The sequence below is a fragment of the Tetrao urogallus genome, assembly GCF_951394365.1.
Source record: "Tetrao urogallus genome assembly, chromosome: 1".
In the NCBI taxonomy this organism is placed as follows: Eukaryota; Metazoa; Chordata; class Aves; order Galliformes; family Phasianidae; genus Tetrao; species Tetrao urogallus.
The window spans coordinates 124614715-124631993 of record NC_136813.1 but is presented as its reverse complement, the minus strand read 5'-3'; the positions used below and the strand labels follow the sequence as shown (position 1 = coordinate 124631993).

Below are 17279 nucleotides of genomic sequence, written 5' to 3'. Positions count from 1 at the left end.
GAAGTACAGGCTTTCTGTAGGCAATGAGCCAAGGAATTTGCATGCTGTAAAATAAAACATGAGGCTCTCTGTATGTCAGAATATATGTTTAGATATATTTATATTTTGATTACACTCTTTTTGAAAGTCTTGAATTACTGTTGATGGTAATTCCATTGTAATACCATTTAATACTCAATTCAGGTATCAAAACAGTATTATGTAAATAGCAATAGCATTCCTTGTCCCAGACTATCTGCAGTCTTAAGGTTTTCAGTATCACAGATGAGTAAGTGGATCAGTAAGACTGTGGGAGTACAGCATAGCAGTGAAGTTATGTGCTTTTGCATAGGTGAATAGTCAGTGTGGCCTTGATACTTTCAGGTAGCCACAGCCTAATAAGTGTCACATGAAACTGTCTATTTACTTGAATGAGTGAAGAACGATATCTGGGACTCTGTCACAGAATAATAAGATAACATTGAGAATGACATGAGAAAGTTGAAATCTGACACAGCAAGAGATGAGGCCAGATTGTACTCCTCCATCATTGCTTTATTTGAATCACTGAGCTGTGTAATAGACCATGCAGTGCTCTCAATTGTAGGAGAAAAGGAAAAGTGTCTTACACTATACCACAAAAGAATCAATGCACTGAAATCTGCTTATAAAACATACACTTTTATTTCAAGATGGGATAACTAGTGTAGTTCTTCAAATTACTTTTAAAGGAAATGATCTATAAATGTAGTCCTTGCAAAGCAAACAAAAGAAAGGCAAGTGCATTCAAGAAAACAGTTTAAAGTAACCAGTTGTAATTGGCAGTAATTAGAGTTAATGGATTTTTCCAAGAATTTAAGATCTTTTTATTTGAGAGTAAGAAGATTTATCCCTTATTATTTTGAAAGGTCAAAATGTCTATGTTTATTTGGCTAATTGTTGATAAAGGCAAGAAAAAAGCAAAATAGAAGTTGCTGCCAGTTAAAATGTATCCTTTAAAATATTTGCTGAGCAACACAGTCATATATTGTCTTCATCTTTCAGTGATTTGTGAGTACCGTTGTTTTTATAACTAAATATGTTCATAATGTGGTGGAATTACTGGTAATGCTGCCTCTAAAACAAGATGAACTTGTTTGATAAATACACTGAGGAAAGCATGAATCTGCAGTCATGAATGTTCAGTGCAAAACCAGTGCATTTACTTTCTCAGTTACTGCTTTAAAATCCAATACACTGTCTTAAAACTAAAATGGTATCTTTTCAGGTACTTAAAATATACTCTGGAACAGTACGTAGAGAATGATTATACAGTTGTCTACTTTCACTACGGCCTGAAGAGTCTGAATAAACCATCACTGAAATGGTTACAAACAGCCTACAAAGAATTTGACAGGAAGTATGTCTCCAGAATATTCGGTTTGTGTGTGTATGCAAAATGTCTGTAGCTAATGGTTGAGTTAATTTTGCCATTGCAAATTCTTGTAATGGCCTCAGTCTGTTGGTTCTCTTATAAATGTCTTCTGTGCACTACTTAGTGTCTTAGGTGCTGAAATGATTATCCTAAGTTATACAAAGACTTGATAGCAAGACGTGAGCCATCATCTTTCTGTGCACTATTTAATAAGAAGCTTGTGACACCTTACTAGCCATCATTCTTGATTATCTCACAGGTTTTTTTTTAACCTTAAATCTTCTGAAGGCTAGGTTGTATATGAAATAGGACATCCTAACAGGCAGTTTCTCAAAATACTTGTAATATTCATTTTTTGTTATATGTAAAGTGCAGAAATAACCCCTGTCAGTCCTTTCAAGTAACAATGACTGCTACTGACTTATATTTTGGGTGAGTGGATGTGTTGTTGACTAGGCCAGAGCTCCTAGGCAGATAGCTTTTCAATAGAGGAAACTGAGTTCTAAAGTTTATTCTTTGAAAACAAGCACTTGTCAATAGAGCTGGAAGTTCCTGTTGAAATCAGTTAGGCTTTTACTTGTTCACAAGTTATTTTACTTGTTTTCAAGTTGTTTTACTTGGTTTTTGAGTTGGCCAAAAAAGGGCAACAGATCTGGAAGTGGAAGCATTCATAAATGGCTTTTTCCCAAAGTGGAACTGTAGATGTGCCTGTGTGTGCATGTTGGGGGATGAATCATATGTGCCTGATTTTTCCAATCTGGGAGCTGGATCAAGAAGCAAATCTCCAAAAAGACACTGTGAAAGAGGTTAATCTGTATTTCTAGATTAAACTGCAATATAAATACACAAGCCTTTAACACATCTGTGTACCAGCCTGCTTTGAAAATGGAAATTCAAATATGCAAAATTTGGTTATCTAGTGCCAGAGCTCAGTCTTTTGAATCTCACCCAATAGCATCCTGTAACTCTAAAACCCACTATGCAAGAAAACAGCAGCCATCCGAGCTGCAGAGATGAGCTGTCATTTGAAGTATCTAAGTGCTTTAATGAGAAATTGATATCGGTTCAGCAACAGATCGAGAAAGCTTATTTTTGCTAGTAGGATTCTGCATATGTTTGCTATAGTGCATTTATTGTTTGTGAGACAGGGTAAGGAAGAAAAAATGGCAAAGGATCTCCTATATTTTGTCTTCGGTGAAAGGTTTGGGCTATAATAGTGTTTTTTGCTGTGCTTTGACAGTTCCTGAAAATAAACCACTCTGTGGAATTGGAAGCGTACCCTATCATATTATTTTCCTTCTGAGACAATTCCAAGCCTAATTTACAGCAGCTGTATAGGAAGAGGCAGTAAGAGGGGCTATATCTTCCTCAGTTTTGTTGCCTTCTCTCCTGCATATATCTCAAGAACACAATTACACCAGAAATCTGTTTTCTCCATTTTCACTCTGTCCCAGAATGCGAGAGAACCAAAGAGGAGCAGATAATCCCAGGTAGCTTTAGAAAGTTGGCAACCTCACACCCATCATTTTATTCACAGCTGAAGTTCATGCATGCAGTCACTGAGAAGCTCACAGCGGTATTTACAGTCCAGCATTTATGTTTAGCTGTACAAGCCAGAGAGAAAAAAAACAAAATCACAACACAAATACAGTACCTTTCAGACCTGTTCCTGTTTTTGTGTATTTTGAGGGTGAGAGAAAAGATATAGAGGAAGATTGTAATTAGCTAGTATCATGAAAGGAAATGTTCAACTGGAATAATTTCAAGGTAGTAGTTCTTGGTTTTAAGGTTTATGGCAGAAGTCCAGTGTAGTCTTCTGGGCATTCAGTTGTAGTTCAAGAAAATATGAAGTATGTAAACTTCCACAGAAATGCAGGCTTATGCCTTCTACTTTGAGATGCAAAACAGACTTATTTCAGTAAAGCAGCTCAGTTGTGTTGCTTTTTAGTTTTTATCACGGAATTTGAATTTACAGCAGTGCCTGTTGTGCAGGAGGATAGTTATCTGCTTGTATGTAATACTGGCTATGTAAAAACAGCACAGACATACATGGGCCCATTTAAAACCCAAAAGGAAAAACTGTTTCAACTATTGAACTATTTTAACTGCTAAGTTGATCCTCTTTTCCCTCTTATAATAACCTGTTACATAAAGGTTTTTCTTGAGAGTTAATGACTATCTTTTTTTTTTTTTTCTTTTTTTCCCGTAACAATGAATGGTCAGCACTGGGGAGGATTCTCCAGCTTTGAAGCAAACTTTGCAAAGCCCTAAGCAACAGTTTATGTATAGAATAGAAAGAGATACTTGATTGTGGGTTTTCTCAGTTTCATTTTGCAGTAAGGTTGAGTAAGATCAGCATGTTCCTGTGGTGCCTAGTTTCCATTTCGGTTTTAGCCTGCTAGAATCTATTGTTTATGTACCATTATATGACAACATGGAATCAAGCAGTGCTGTAATGGAGAATGTTTTTCTTTTAAACAAAGAGGACCATCTGATATAAAACAATGCATAATTGGCTTCAACTTTAGTAATGACTACAAAAACAAGATAAAAGTAGCGAGAAAGAAGATTAGGTCTAAATTTTACAGCTGAAAATATATAAATTTCCTCCTGTATGAAGCTCTTTTATGGAGAAAATAAAGAGAAATGGAGGGAATCCATTTTTAAGACTTCCTTCTCCCCTCAGTTCTTTTTCAGGTTGCTTCATCTCGTAATTTTCCCCCTACCCTCCAGATATTAAGCCCTTAAGACAGAAGACTTTGGTTAGGATTAAAATAGTTATCTTGGAATACTGTTGTATCATCAAAAGTAACCTTTTTTTTTTTTTAATAAAAAAGTCATTTTATGTTGAGTTTCTCCTGAATTAAGCCTTTTTAATGTACTTGAATAAAACACTGTATGATATTCCTGTAATAATACCTTCCATTCAGTTGTACCTACTCATTTCTACAGTCTATGATATTCAAAAATTTTCTTAACAATTTCATTTTTTTTCTTAGGTATAAGAAAAACCTCAAAGCACTCTATGTTGTACATCCAACCAACTTCATAAAAATTCTGTGGAATATTTTTAAACCTCTTATAAGGTACTTGGCAATTTTCCTGTCTAGTTTAAAGATGATTTGTTCTCTTACAGGTTGCTTTTAAAAAGCTTGAGGTAAAATATACCAAGTAACAGCACAACACCCATTTAAACTGGCTTGAACTAATACATAAGATGAGCTTAAGCTTGAATATGCATAACAGGGTAGAGGGTATTTTCTTTCTAAGATTATGAAGTCTTAATTAATAAAGGGTTCAGTGGTGTGTTAAAGTAAATAGTCCTTCAAAACATAGTTATTCTGTGGGCATGAATGACTTTTTTGTTCTGTTTAACACTACTTAGCATGAAAAAAACTAAGTCCATGACTGGAGTTTCTAGGTGGTATGGTAAAGCAGGTAATAAATGGCTAACCTTTGGTCTGAGATGGTCAAGTGCTGAGATGAATTGGACTGATAATACTAGTGTGTTCAAAGTTAATGAATAAGCCCTGAAGTGCTCATAAGAATTTGAGATAGACAGTATAATGGTGGGTATATTTTACCAGTGGATTCTTTTCACTGTAAAAATTAATGGTAGCTACAAGGAACCAGCAATGATGGATGGATTCTGACAAGCACTAAGTTGGTTGGACTTTAAGTTTTTGCTCCTGAACTTCTGCTGCTTTCAAAGTAATTCCAACATGTTGCAGATTATGAATGTCCTTAGAGTTGAAAGAATAAAACAACTTATCCCTAGAAGCCATAGTGAATCAGCTCCTAATGTACGTTATGCTAACTTGCACTTTCTGACTGGGTAGCAAATTAATTAATTGTAAAGGTTAACTTTTAGACAGGTCAGAACATGCAAGAAGCATGTGAAATTTAAAAAAAAGTGCAGCTAGAACTCATTTTGTAATATATCATTCATGAAATGTCAGTAATCCAGGACACAGACCAGCGGTGACAAAACTGTGACAGAAGCAGGAGGTGCAGTAGCTGATTCAACTTCAGGAACTGTATGGATATTTTTTATTCCTGATTTGCTGTAGGATGGCTATGAGGAGTTATCCAAAAGGTTTTGGAAAAACAAACAAAATAGAAATAAAAATAAAAACAAACAAACAACAACAACAAAAAACAGGAACACAGCAAACAAGTAGTCATGATTTGTTCTAAGATGGCTCAGGCACAGCCAACTTCTTTCTAAGAGGCAGTTGAGAGTGATTTGTGGGGTGCTGAGAAGTCAGCTTCAGGCCAAGTTGTTAAGCCAGGCATTGTGTGGCTAAAGGAAGAAGTAGAATAGTGAAGGACAGCTATTGCCTGGGAGTATTCAGCTGCTGATCACACTGTGGTGTGGAATCAGTGCTGGCTCCAGGGTTTGAATGTATTTATAACCCTCCTTGCACTTCAAATTTTCAATGTCCCTTTGGTCTTAATGCTCTCAATGGGGCTACAGGTGGATAAACACTGCTGCTAATTCTTGAAAAAAGTACATATACGTGGTTATCTCTTCAAGCATTCATTTTCCCTGGATCTTATGATGTTTGCATAGATAAGATAAATGCCTTTTTCTTTCTTGGAACACTATTATTACTATTAAATGCTGGCATTTAAATCATTATTTACTTTGGATGTCAAAATGGGTGCTCCTGATAAATTTAAGCATTCATATCCAGCACAGAAAATTGAAACCAGCATTTGTCATCTTAGATGCACGATCATCTTGTCCTTCTTAATGCCCTGTTTTCATAGCAATGAGCAATTCATGTTGTGCTTGACTTTTAGTACTGCTTACCTGGATACTTGTTGTGAGTCTAATCTGATAGCACTTTGCTCCTTGTTAAAAAGAAAAAAAAAAAAAAAAAAAAAAAAAAGTGACCAACAGAAACAAATTGGTACACTGGTAATAATAATAATAGCAATGATTATAATACTATTTATTATGACAAAATAGTTGAAGGAATGAATTAATTCTGAAAAGTCAATTACGGAGAATTCTTCGTAAGCCCATGGCTTATGTATGATGTTGAAATCAGAGACCAGAAAAAAAAAAAAAAGACTTGGAAAAAAGACAAGCTGAAAAATCTGAAGTTCTGCACAGTGGGCTAATATCTATCAGTAATAAAACCACTCGTCTGATGGCAAAATTTTGCACTTTCCACTTGAGAGTTCTGAAATGCCCAAGTGACTTGCATTTGTGTCATCGCCCACTAGAGGGAGCGTGCGTATGCGTGTTTGACAATTCAGTGATAAATTCATTACTGCGAGAGAATTTTTCTCTAGTTCAGATATCAAAGTAACATGCAGCGAGGCACAGTTTTCATCATGAACACCTACTGCTTGTATTGACAATTCATTACAGGACAGACACTTTGTATCCCAGAAAAATATGACATTATTTCGGACTGTACGTAACTGAAACTCAAAACCTAACTTGCCTTTCTTCTCACACCAAATTTGGAAAATCTGTTTTGTTCAGCTCATCAAGAGAGCTTTATTGTTCAGAAGCTATCCAGCTCTTTTCAAAACAGATAAATCTGATGGCCCTGCACTTCAAGGATGTATATTATCCATTCTTTGAAAATCTTGCCTGTCATTTAATACTTAATGGTTTGTGTCTGTAGTCCCGTTATTTCGTGTCTTGGTAGGAACAAATATCTAAATAACACAACCGTTGTGTTGGGCATGCAACATTTTCTCCAGAGTTAACAATTATTTTAGTGAGCTTTCTAATGCTGTGTAAAAGCTGTTTTTCAGTGGCTTTTAAAGCAGTGTTTTTCATATCTATGCAAATCAAAAAACATTCAGATGAAAGTCAGTTATTTTTATTCAAATCAGACTCTCAGGCATGCACTGTATATGTTTGATCATACAAAATGAAATACATCTCATGTCTCCTGCTGCTTCAATTACAGTCTAATTTTGAGTTGCATCAGCACTTACATTTTTGTAATGGAAACTAAAGCCTTCATAAATGCTTCTCCCATGCTGATTTTTGTACTTTTTTTCTTTCCAATTTTTTTTTAGCCATAAGTTTGGGAAAAAAGTCACCTACTTGAACTATTTAAGTGACCTGAGAGAACATCTCAAATATGACCAGCTTAATATTCCTCAAGAAGTTATCCAGTACGTGTCAAGTTTCAAATACTTTGTCTCACATTTTTTCAGGTACACTTGTGTTACATTCACTGTATTCCAAGCAGAATCTAATCCTATTTCTTCAGTGACTGAAAGTTTAATTTACCTTCTGTGCTTGATTGGATCTAATTCTGAAATCTGCATTGTCATGTAAGACGTGCTAGAGTGTGTCACATGTGTACACAGGAGAACCCTATGTAGTTTTCTACAGGTCTGAAACTTCTACATTTCAGTTGTGAAGCATTTTCTTCATATAATTGCAGCCTCAATGTGAGTGTTAACAAAATCCATGTGTTGCTACTACTTATGGGTACTGCATAATGTCATCAGCAAAAATGCAATCCTGACCTCTTTGCTTGCATATTGTAATGGATCAAGTGACTTCCATTTATGAAGAGCTATCACAGTCAGCAAAGAGTTAATTGATTTTGAATTTTATGGATATGTCTATTGTTAGCAGATCAATTACTTTAACGTGGTGCTTGCATGTGTGCTACGGAGGAGTAATGGAGAGGGAAAGATTAAGAAGTACATTGGGCTGGGATTATCAAGTGCCAATATTAGTATCAATAACAGTCTTTTCAACACTACTCTTTACATGGAAATGCCTTGATATACTGACAGGAAATGATTTTATGTCACTGCTGAATGAAAGTAACTGGAAGCTTTGATTATGACTGTTACTGACACCAGGTGGGTTTTTACACATCTTCTGAGTAAATAGGGAATAACTGAAAATACCTTAGAGCTCTGAGGTTATAAATTAGATTGCAAGGTTGCAAAAGAGAGGAGATTTGTATTCTGAGTAGCAAAGAGGCTTGAATTTTCTTTTAAATTATAGAGTGTTCCTATTTTTTGGACACTTTATTCTTTGGACATTTATTCCTGTACTCCATTGGCTACAGCAAAAAATAAAAATAAAGAAAGCTGTTTTTTGTCTTGCTTAAGAATTCTTTAGCAAATATCTCTTAAAAATTTCCCTATTGCTTAAATTATAGTAAATGTAAATTCTGTAAGACCCACAGCATATACACTGTCGTCAGGTGATCAGCATCAACACTGGTAGCTGCTGTTCATATATGTAACTTGTCAGCTGTGATGCATAGAAAATCAGTGACTTTTTGATTTTTACAGACATGATGAAAATCTTCGGGGGAAACACAAGGGAAAACTGCCACCTGTGGTCAAGGTTCCTCCACCAAGACCACCTCTACCTACCCAGCAATTTGGAGTCAGCCTGCAATAGTAAGCTATGAGATTTCTGAAAAAGAAGATTTCTATATCCTGCAGCTTTCTGTAATATGCAGGTTCACTAGACACAAAGTCTGCAGACTTTTTTTTTTTTTAGTATATGTTTAGTTTCTCATTCCCTTTGAAAGCCATAAATCTACGGGGTTAGGCAGTAATATTTATCAATTTGGGACAGGTCTTACAATCCCTGTGCCTGGTCTTCATGCTTACAGTATCTTTGGGGTAGTTAGTGCTACTACTGCTGCACAATTTTTCTCTCCATGGACAGAAATTTGCCCATAAATGACAGTCCCAAGCTCACCTGTTGCTGGTGGTTGCTGGCAGATAGGAAAGTGTTTTGGAGTTACTGATAGATAACTTGTGGATAGCAAAGCTTCAGAGTCAAAAATGGCTGCAAAAATGTAAAATGGATGTTTTAGCCTTTATAAATTGATAAATTGTTGCTTTGTTGCCCAAGTATTGTTCTTATCAGAGCTCTATGAAATGAATACAATCACTCTTACAGAAGGGCCCACAGCTGTTTATGTAAATTACAGCATAGTATCTGGTATAAAAAAAATGATTTACTTAGCACAAGGAATGGGATAGCAATATACTTTGAAAAGGCAATTTTGCTAAAAACAGCTAGAACAAAACACAGAAGCGGACAAAACCAAAAAAGCAAAGAAATGTGGACACCTGAAAAGTAACAACAGCAGTGAAAACTGCAAAATCTTCTTCTAGCTTCCAACTAAGTAATTTCTGTCAAAGACATGGAAAGCTATCTTGCCATGGCTTCTTCTTCAAGAGCAGCTGGCAAATGTTCGCATTCAAAAAAAACAATTTATTCTGTCTGATCCATGGACATTTGGATTTCCTCCCACCCCCCAAGTCTGCTTATCTGGTGCTAATGATTCAGCTATAAATGAGATATAAAATATAATTTTCCCCTGCTAAATGTTAAACATTAGTCCTCTGTGGAAGGCCTGATATTAGAACAATCAGTATCTATCGTATAAGAGCTGCTATGGCATTAACTTTTATGATACCTTTTTAGAATCCAGCCTAACACTTGAGACATGAGTAAGTCACTTCCTTAATTCAGAAGATATCTTTTAGGTAGACTCCATTGGGTCATTAAGAAGGGCAATGTTTTATGCTGCTGCTCCTGTTGTAAAAGTGGGACTGCTTACTGGCATCAGGGCATGCAGTTTCTTGCTTCCAGTCCATCCTGGAATTCCAATAAGTTCTATCTAAGCTCTCACAGGAGACAATGTCTCACATGCCTCAGCATTCCTGAATATAAAAAGGATGACAATCCTCTATGACTTCAAAATAAGAAATAAATGAATTAATATATGCCATATTTATGAAGAAGGTAAAGCTAATGGAGGAAAGAGAATGATATGTGTTGAGAGCTTCTAAAATCTGAACCAGAAAAAAAGTATTCTCTTGGTGAATCAATTGCTTTTACTTGTTCCCTCTCCTTCTATGAGTTCTATAGTCTGTAATGGCAAAATTTCTGTGATCTCCCATGTATTTAGCAAAGATACAGGTTTGAAGCCTTCTCCTAGGTGAGACTCTTTCTGTTTGCTGAAAAGGATGCAGAATGACCCAGATTTTATTTTGTATGGGTTTATGGGAATATGTGTGCTGTGTGCCACGTGTTTCAGTACTGTCAAGTGGAAACAGTATTATCAGTGATGCTATTGAGAGAAAGTTATTGCCATTAAAGGACTATTACTTGCAGACTTCTTTTTCTGTAATGTAAGAAAAGAAATATTAAGACTCGTAAGCCTGAAGTTTCATTTGTTTCAGCACCTTTGGAATGATCTTTAATTAGGCAGTTAAAAGATGGCGAGTGAGATTATCCAAAGCCTCCTAGATAGCCTAATTTTGATCAGATGTTAGACAATGATATCCCAATGACTTCTGGATATGGAAAGTAGAAAAACCCACATCTTTTTGAATGTTCTTCTGTAAAAAATCAGGCAATGCTGTTGTCTGGACCACGGTTAGCAGCCACCATGTTACTCATGAAGAGTATGGGTAGAAAGAATTTTTGGTCATTCCAATCGTGTGTGTATGAAAACTTTATAGCGGCACACTCGTAGGCATTTAATTTGTGTCTCATAATTTCAGATAGCTGCTTCAGACATTTTCAGGGTGTTTCAAAAATTTGTGTGTACTAGTTTTTATGTACTTTGGTTATTATAGGTGTAGAATAATAGAGGGAGCTTTAGAAATTATAGTTTATTTAAAAGAGCTTTTCTGTGAGTCAAGGTGCTGCTGTTGTATGGTGCAATGAAATAAATGAAGCTAAAGAGGAGCTCTGAATCATGTGCAGAGAGGAGTTTGAACAGTCAAATCACTGTTTTTACTGCTTGAGGCATACACAATGCTCTTTCTGTAGGCACAGATCAAACACATGCTATAGATGCAGAAAGGAAGATAGATTACATAGTTACCTGCCTGTGGTCCCAATTTTCCAAATGCCTATTAACAGACACCTGTGAAGGAACTCAGGATCTTGTGCAGGAGTGGACTTAATGAGAACAACTATTTTTAAAGGGAAATGTTTGTTATGATTGATGCCACTGATTCTCTGAAACCTAGAAGTATTCCTACATGGTATGTTTGAATCTTACCTAGGAGAGCAAGACAGTAAAGATATGAGAGAGATTCAGTAGATCAGGTATCTGTTCTGGGCTGAGTCACAGAAATTTGTTATCCCATGCCAGCCGTTCACACTGTGATTCAGCAAAGATCTTAACCCAATTTTATTTCAACTTAGATCTTTGGAATTTAAGTGTGTAACTTGTTGCTCAGAGACATGAATTTGAAGCCTGTATCATTGTGAGCTCCTATGAGGACACTGTTGTTTGGTCTTCACAATTGGAACTTGAATCTGGTACCAAGTTCTCCTGAAGTCTACATGGGAAGTACTGTAGTTCTTAAGAACTACATTAAGAATCAAGAAGTGGCAATAGGATTTCTCTGAAGCACAGGAGACAAAAAAAGAAAAAAAAAAAAAAAAAGGGGGTGCTCTCCTGAATTAATTCTTTACGCCTATGTGTACAGAGCAGGCTTGCCCAGTTGGCTTGGCTGAATGTCTTTCCAAGATATTTTTGGCCTCCAGCCTGGTTTTCCTGGGTGCCAAATTCTGCCTGTTCCAGTGGCCCAGAACACATTTAAATATTAGATCTCATGTTGAAAGCAATGTGATTCTCTTGAAAATGTAAAATAACACAACTGAAACTAATGTACATCTTAATGGGCATATTGGGCAGAACACTCCTTCTGAGGAAGTTTTGCCCACACTTGATTTTTCAGACATAATTTAGTGGGAAACCGTGCTTCATTTTGACAAGCACTTAAGAATCAGTTGGTAAAATATTTTGTGTGTTTATTGTAAATTACGTGCTTTAGCTAACTCAAGCTTCTCATGTGCAGAGGGAGCAAGCAGATAGAACCATGATGAGTCAGTTTAAAGGTCTGTCAAGCCTCACATTCTGTCTCCAATAGAGGGTAATAGCAGAGGCTAGCAAGGAGCAGGGTTAGAAAAGGGCAAGTGTACAGGGATGCACCCTCTGCTATAATGTTGTAGTTTGTAGTCACTCCTAACTTGCAAAGGATAGCATGCAGTGCTATGAAAATTACTTTGTTGCTCACCAGTAGCTGTAAGTTTTATAAATCCAGACATTTCAAAGAAAGCTCATGTGTCGTGGTCATAAAGCAGGGCTAGCTTTGTGTTCATTCTGCCTGGCTATCTTCACACAAAAAGTGCAGAGCAGCAGGAATTAGCTATTCAGAATACATCCTCACTACTTGTGTATTGTGTAAATAGGATTTTTCTTGTAAAAGCCATTTGTAAAATTTTGTGTTTAAAAAGGCAAGGGAAAAAATGGGGCACCCTCTACTTGTGGTGCTGAGAAAAATACAGCTCAAGTGCACAAATAAAGGATCCTAAATTTGCAAAACGTATGAAGAATAAATAACTGACTGTGAGCCAAGCTGAATCATCGTCTTCTGCTGTACATTCAGCAAGCTCCTATGAACCGCTGTTGCTGCACCCTATTGCCTCTGTAATCAAGGATGGTTACAGCTGAGCTCCAGCACGCAACACAGAGCTGACCTTGACTAGCTATTGACATTGTTCTGTTTTCTCTGATTGGTTTTAAAATCTAAAATTAAGTATCATTTGTGGGGAAACAGGGAATGCTTTGTTTTTGTATTTAGTGCCATGGATGGAGAGATAAGGCAGAGGAAAATGCACAAAACTGCAACAACTGTACAGCTTTTGCTTGTTAAATTGTTATCATAAACATTTCAGGGTGCTTTTCTTTTGGACATAATCTTTCTGCTTGTGCATGCTGGGCATGCATGACCACGGAGCAAGAATGCATTCAAAACTGGATCTCGGCATGTCTCAGCAGGGAAAAAATGAAAAGGAGAGGAAGAGGAGAGAGAGAGAGATTATCAACCAAGAATACTTAATGGCACTTCAGAACAATGTGTAGAGGTCTTTTGTGATAACTGTCCACAGTCTAAAAATGAATCATTGAATGTATGGCACTGCAGTAACTGATCACATATTCTGTAGTGAAGAGTACTCATTCTCTCTAGCTATTGTGTTTACTGAAATAGATCCCTCTTGAATCTAACATATTGTTGCAACAATGATTCAGATATGCGAATCAGTTACAGAAGACTATACTGTACACTGAAATGTTCTGTTTTGTCTTTCTCTCTTAAGCAAAAAGCATAAGAGATCTCTCATTTCAAAATGCCTGACCTCTAAAAGCAGTTTACATTGTCCATCATAGAGCACAGCTGCTCATCACACCATCCTGAACGGGGCAAGAAAAATGCAGATTATTTGACAGGAAGGGAAGATAGAGGTGTAATTTCATTGACCTCTGGGCTGTTCTGATTTACATTAGCTGAGGTAATGCCCCTATTATTTTTTGTCACCTTAGGTCCAGTAAGCTGAACAGTATTTTCCACCTTGTACAATGTTGTGAAAATATGCATTCCAACTTTCTCAGGTGTTGGAAAAACAGAACAAAGCTTTGCATGTGACTTTCAGTGAATTTTCTACTCTATTTTAAAATACGCTTTATCCTGAGGTCCTCTTTCATGTGCTGGGAATTCTCTTCAAGAGAAAAGAATCATGCCAAAAATGGCAAATGTGCAGAAACTAGATTTTTTTTTTTTTTCCTAGAGAAAGAAAAATGATGCATAGGTTTTATTATTACAAGTCATAGCTCAGTTATTTGTTTCACTTCTCTGACAGATAGGCTAGTGCTCAGCAGGAGAAAGTGCTGTAAATAATCAGTTTGCTATTTATACACTGAAATGAGGAAACACATTTATAGGAAACAATAATAATTAGAAAACATTTATAAAAATCTGCTGGGTTGCTATTTGGTTTCTCTGGAGTAAGCAGCTGTAAGAAAGCAAAAACAATCAAATCAGTGCAACTTCAAAGGGGCTGAGAATGGGTTCCATGAGCTCAAATTGTCAATAATAAAAATGTAACAGCTTCCAAGCAAATTAAAGTCTTGATGATGTCCCCATTTAAGTGATTTAGGCTTTTGACTGATTTTAATAACACTTGCCCTAAAAGTTTAAGGTACTTACTTGAACACACGATTGTGTTGCACAAAGAATGTGTCTTAGCTGCCATATTAGAAATATATTATACATATTACACACAAAAAATACATAGCATTTTTTCCTCTTGTCTTGGTTTGCTGCAAGCTTTTCTTCAGTGGTATCCCAAATTTGACCTTGAAATTGGCCTCATCTCTCCCACGCTCTTCTTGTTTAGACATTTTTTGGGGGTTATCATTTCAACTTTGGGAATTTCAACTTGGCATGCAGTGCAAACAACCCTCTGAACCTCCTGGTTTTTTATTAGTGGGCTGTTCAAAAATTGCCTGTTCTCTTCTATTTTGGGACAGGTTTTGTTAGGCAACAGTGATCTGCTGCAAACTTTTAGAGGTGACAAAAACCCTACAGAAGGCTGCATTCCTTCTTTAGGGGATGAGAGCTCACAGCATTGCAGCACAGCTACTTTTAGATTTTTTCTCCCCTTGGTCTATATGAATAGCAGGGGGAAAGGAAGCACAACACAGGTCTCAGAGCTGTTCTTAGAGCACTGCACAACTTCTGCGTGGTTGTAGCACTCAGGCTGGCTGTCCACTCTGAAGTGTCACCAGAACATGTGAGACTGCTCTAACCTTGTTGAAGGTAATATCAGAGCTAGAGGAAGCAGGAGAGGCTTGGTACTTTGGGAGTGGCAGAACTGATATCCTGAAAGTGACTAGGAGGATTTTACTGCTGGGATTTTATTTCACTCAGGCACCTGATAGTCCCCGTGGGTAAGATGGGGATGCTGCACTGAGGACTAGGCCATACACATGGCCCAGGTAGCATTTCAGGCAATGACTGTGTCTAGTTAGTGAGGTTTTTTTCCTAAAATACTCATGGCCTTTGGAGTAGCTCTCATAAGATGTCTGTGATAATGATAAAGATTGAGATTGGCCTTTGTCTTATAAGTCAGGTCATAAATCTTTCTTCTGGCCATTGCTAAGTTATTATGATATAGCAGAGAGTGATTAATCCAGCTAGTCCAGTAGTATTTTAGATTGAAATTAATGGCACCTTGCCAGTGTGTAAAGACAGCGAGTTGTCGCATTTGATCTGAAGCTCCTACTTGTAAACTATAGCAAATTATGAGAATTACTAATACACAAAAGGTCAGCCTTCAGGATTATCTGAATTAAACTCAGTTCTCGCCAATGGTCTTTTGCTTTCCCCGAGTACATTACATATATATGCAGAATTTTTTTGGTCAAATGACTAAAACTATTCTGTTATAAACTTAGTATGTGAAACTGGATTGTAATTTCTAGCAGAATTCCTGTATCTGTTTACATTAAAGAAAACCCCTGTGAATAGTTCCTGTTAGATGTAGATGCAGTGATGTTTCCACGAATTAGTATTAACACACATTTAGAGCAGTATTGAATTTTATACACTTAGGTGTCTGGTGTAGAAACTTTGTTGAATAAGAACAGGAAAAAAATGTTGAATGGATTAATATTTTTAGTCATGTTTTATAGGGGAGCTATGGATGCCTGTCAACAGGGCTCTCAGAAATACTACTATTACTTAGAAATACTGCTACTACAAGCTTTTAGAAATCATTGGCTGGAAGGAGAGCAATTAAAGCATAAAATCAGTTGCTTTTGGTCTGCTGATGCACCTGTGAGTATTTAGGTGGTGATTAATTATGAGTTGTTCCTAACATTATAAGGAAATATGAGATAAAGAGGTGACGGGAAGAAATGATAATACTACATGAAAGTTAGAAATGACATAGGGAAAATGGTCCAGGACTACTTGATGAGGAAACAGACGGCACAGGCTACAAATCCATAACACATCAACTTTGTTAGTTCTGCAGCTGAAGGAACAGCTTACTTCCTTTCCAACAGTATTGTGCCTCTGGAGTGATGAATGAGATCGAACTGCTTGGTGGTTGAACACCAAATAGTGTGAAGCGTATTAAGCGTATTAATTCCCCTGTCAGTTTATGAGCAAGAGAGGTAAAAACACAGGGCAAGTTGGTGACTAAGTCAGGATCCTGATGCTTCCCTTGCAAGGAGCTCCCCCCCCAGCCCTGTGTGTGAGCCTGGGGTGACCATCCTCCTCGGTGGAGTCTCAAAATTAAGCAGTCTGCATGTCCTCTCCTATCTCCCTTCTTAGGCACAAGGAAAACAAACACGAAGTAGAAGGGCCAAGGGCCCCTCACTCAACAGTTTCCCTACCCCTTTATGTATAGTGTAAATGCAAGATAAAATAATTGATGGCTCATTCCGTGCAAGTGTTATGAAACTGTATCTAGTACAGCCCAGTTAGTATCAGTTGTTTTATATTAATAAAATAATAAGCAGACCTATGCAGAAGGAGAAGAAATCACACTGCCTTGAGAAGAAAAACTCTAAGACTCATTCCTATCCACAGGCACATCCGCCGCCAGGAGCATGAGGTGTGTTTAACATGCTGTGTGTATCAGCTTGTGTGAGCACCTCACACACTCTGTGGAATAACCACAGCAGTTGCAGCCTCTTATAATGCAGCTTTTGTGCTGTTTTGTGCTGGTGCTATAGAGCTCATCAGTAAAGCTGGTCACCTTTTAAATATGACATTAATTTTTTCATACAAATAATTTGATTTTTACGTTAAAATCTGAGATTTGTGCTTTGTTTTGTTGTTGATTACTATAAAAATGTAGCAAAATGATTGACAAATACTATCTCTTTGTTATACTTTTGAAACTACTGGAGACATATTTTTAGATAATTGAGGAATTTTCTGTGTTTCTAGATTAAGAAAATGCTATGTTCGATTTTTTTGCCTCAGCTGCTCACTCGTGAAAGAAAAGGAAATCTAATTTTGTGAGAATCATTCAAAGCATTAATAAACT

General features: G+C 36.8%; 1 protein-coding gene across 1 annotated transcript in view; it reads left to right on the top strand.

The window, feature by feature from the left end:
- LOC306953191 (rho GTPase-activating protein 8-like) overlaps window positions 1-17279 on the top strand; it is a gene marked incomplete at both ends in the record, with an annotated part of 55625 nt that overhangs the window by 13708 nt on the left and 24638 nt on the right. Inside the window, 4 exons of the mRNA XM_079544056.1 lie at window positions 1247-1378; window positions 4393-4479; window positions 7442-7540; window positions 8687-8797. Of these exons, the coding sequence (XP_079400182.1) occupies window positions 1247-1378; window positions 4393-4479; window positions 7442-7540; window positions 8687-8797 (429 nt within the window). The remainder of the gene's footprint in view (window positions 1-1246; window positions 1379-4392; window positions 4480-7441; window positions 7541-8686; window positions 8798-17279) is intronic.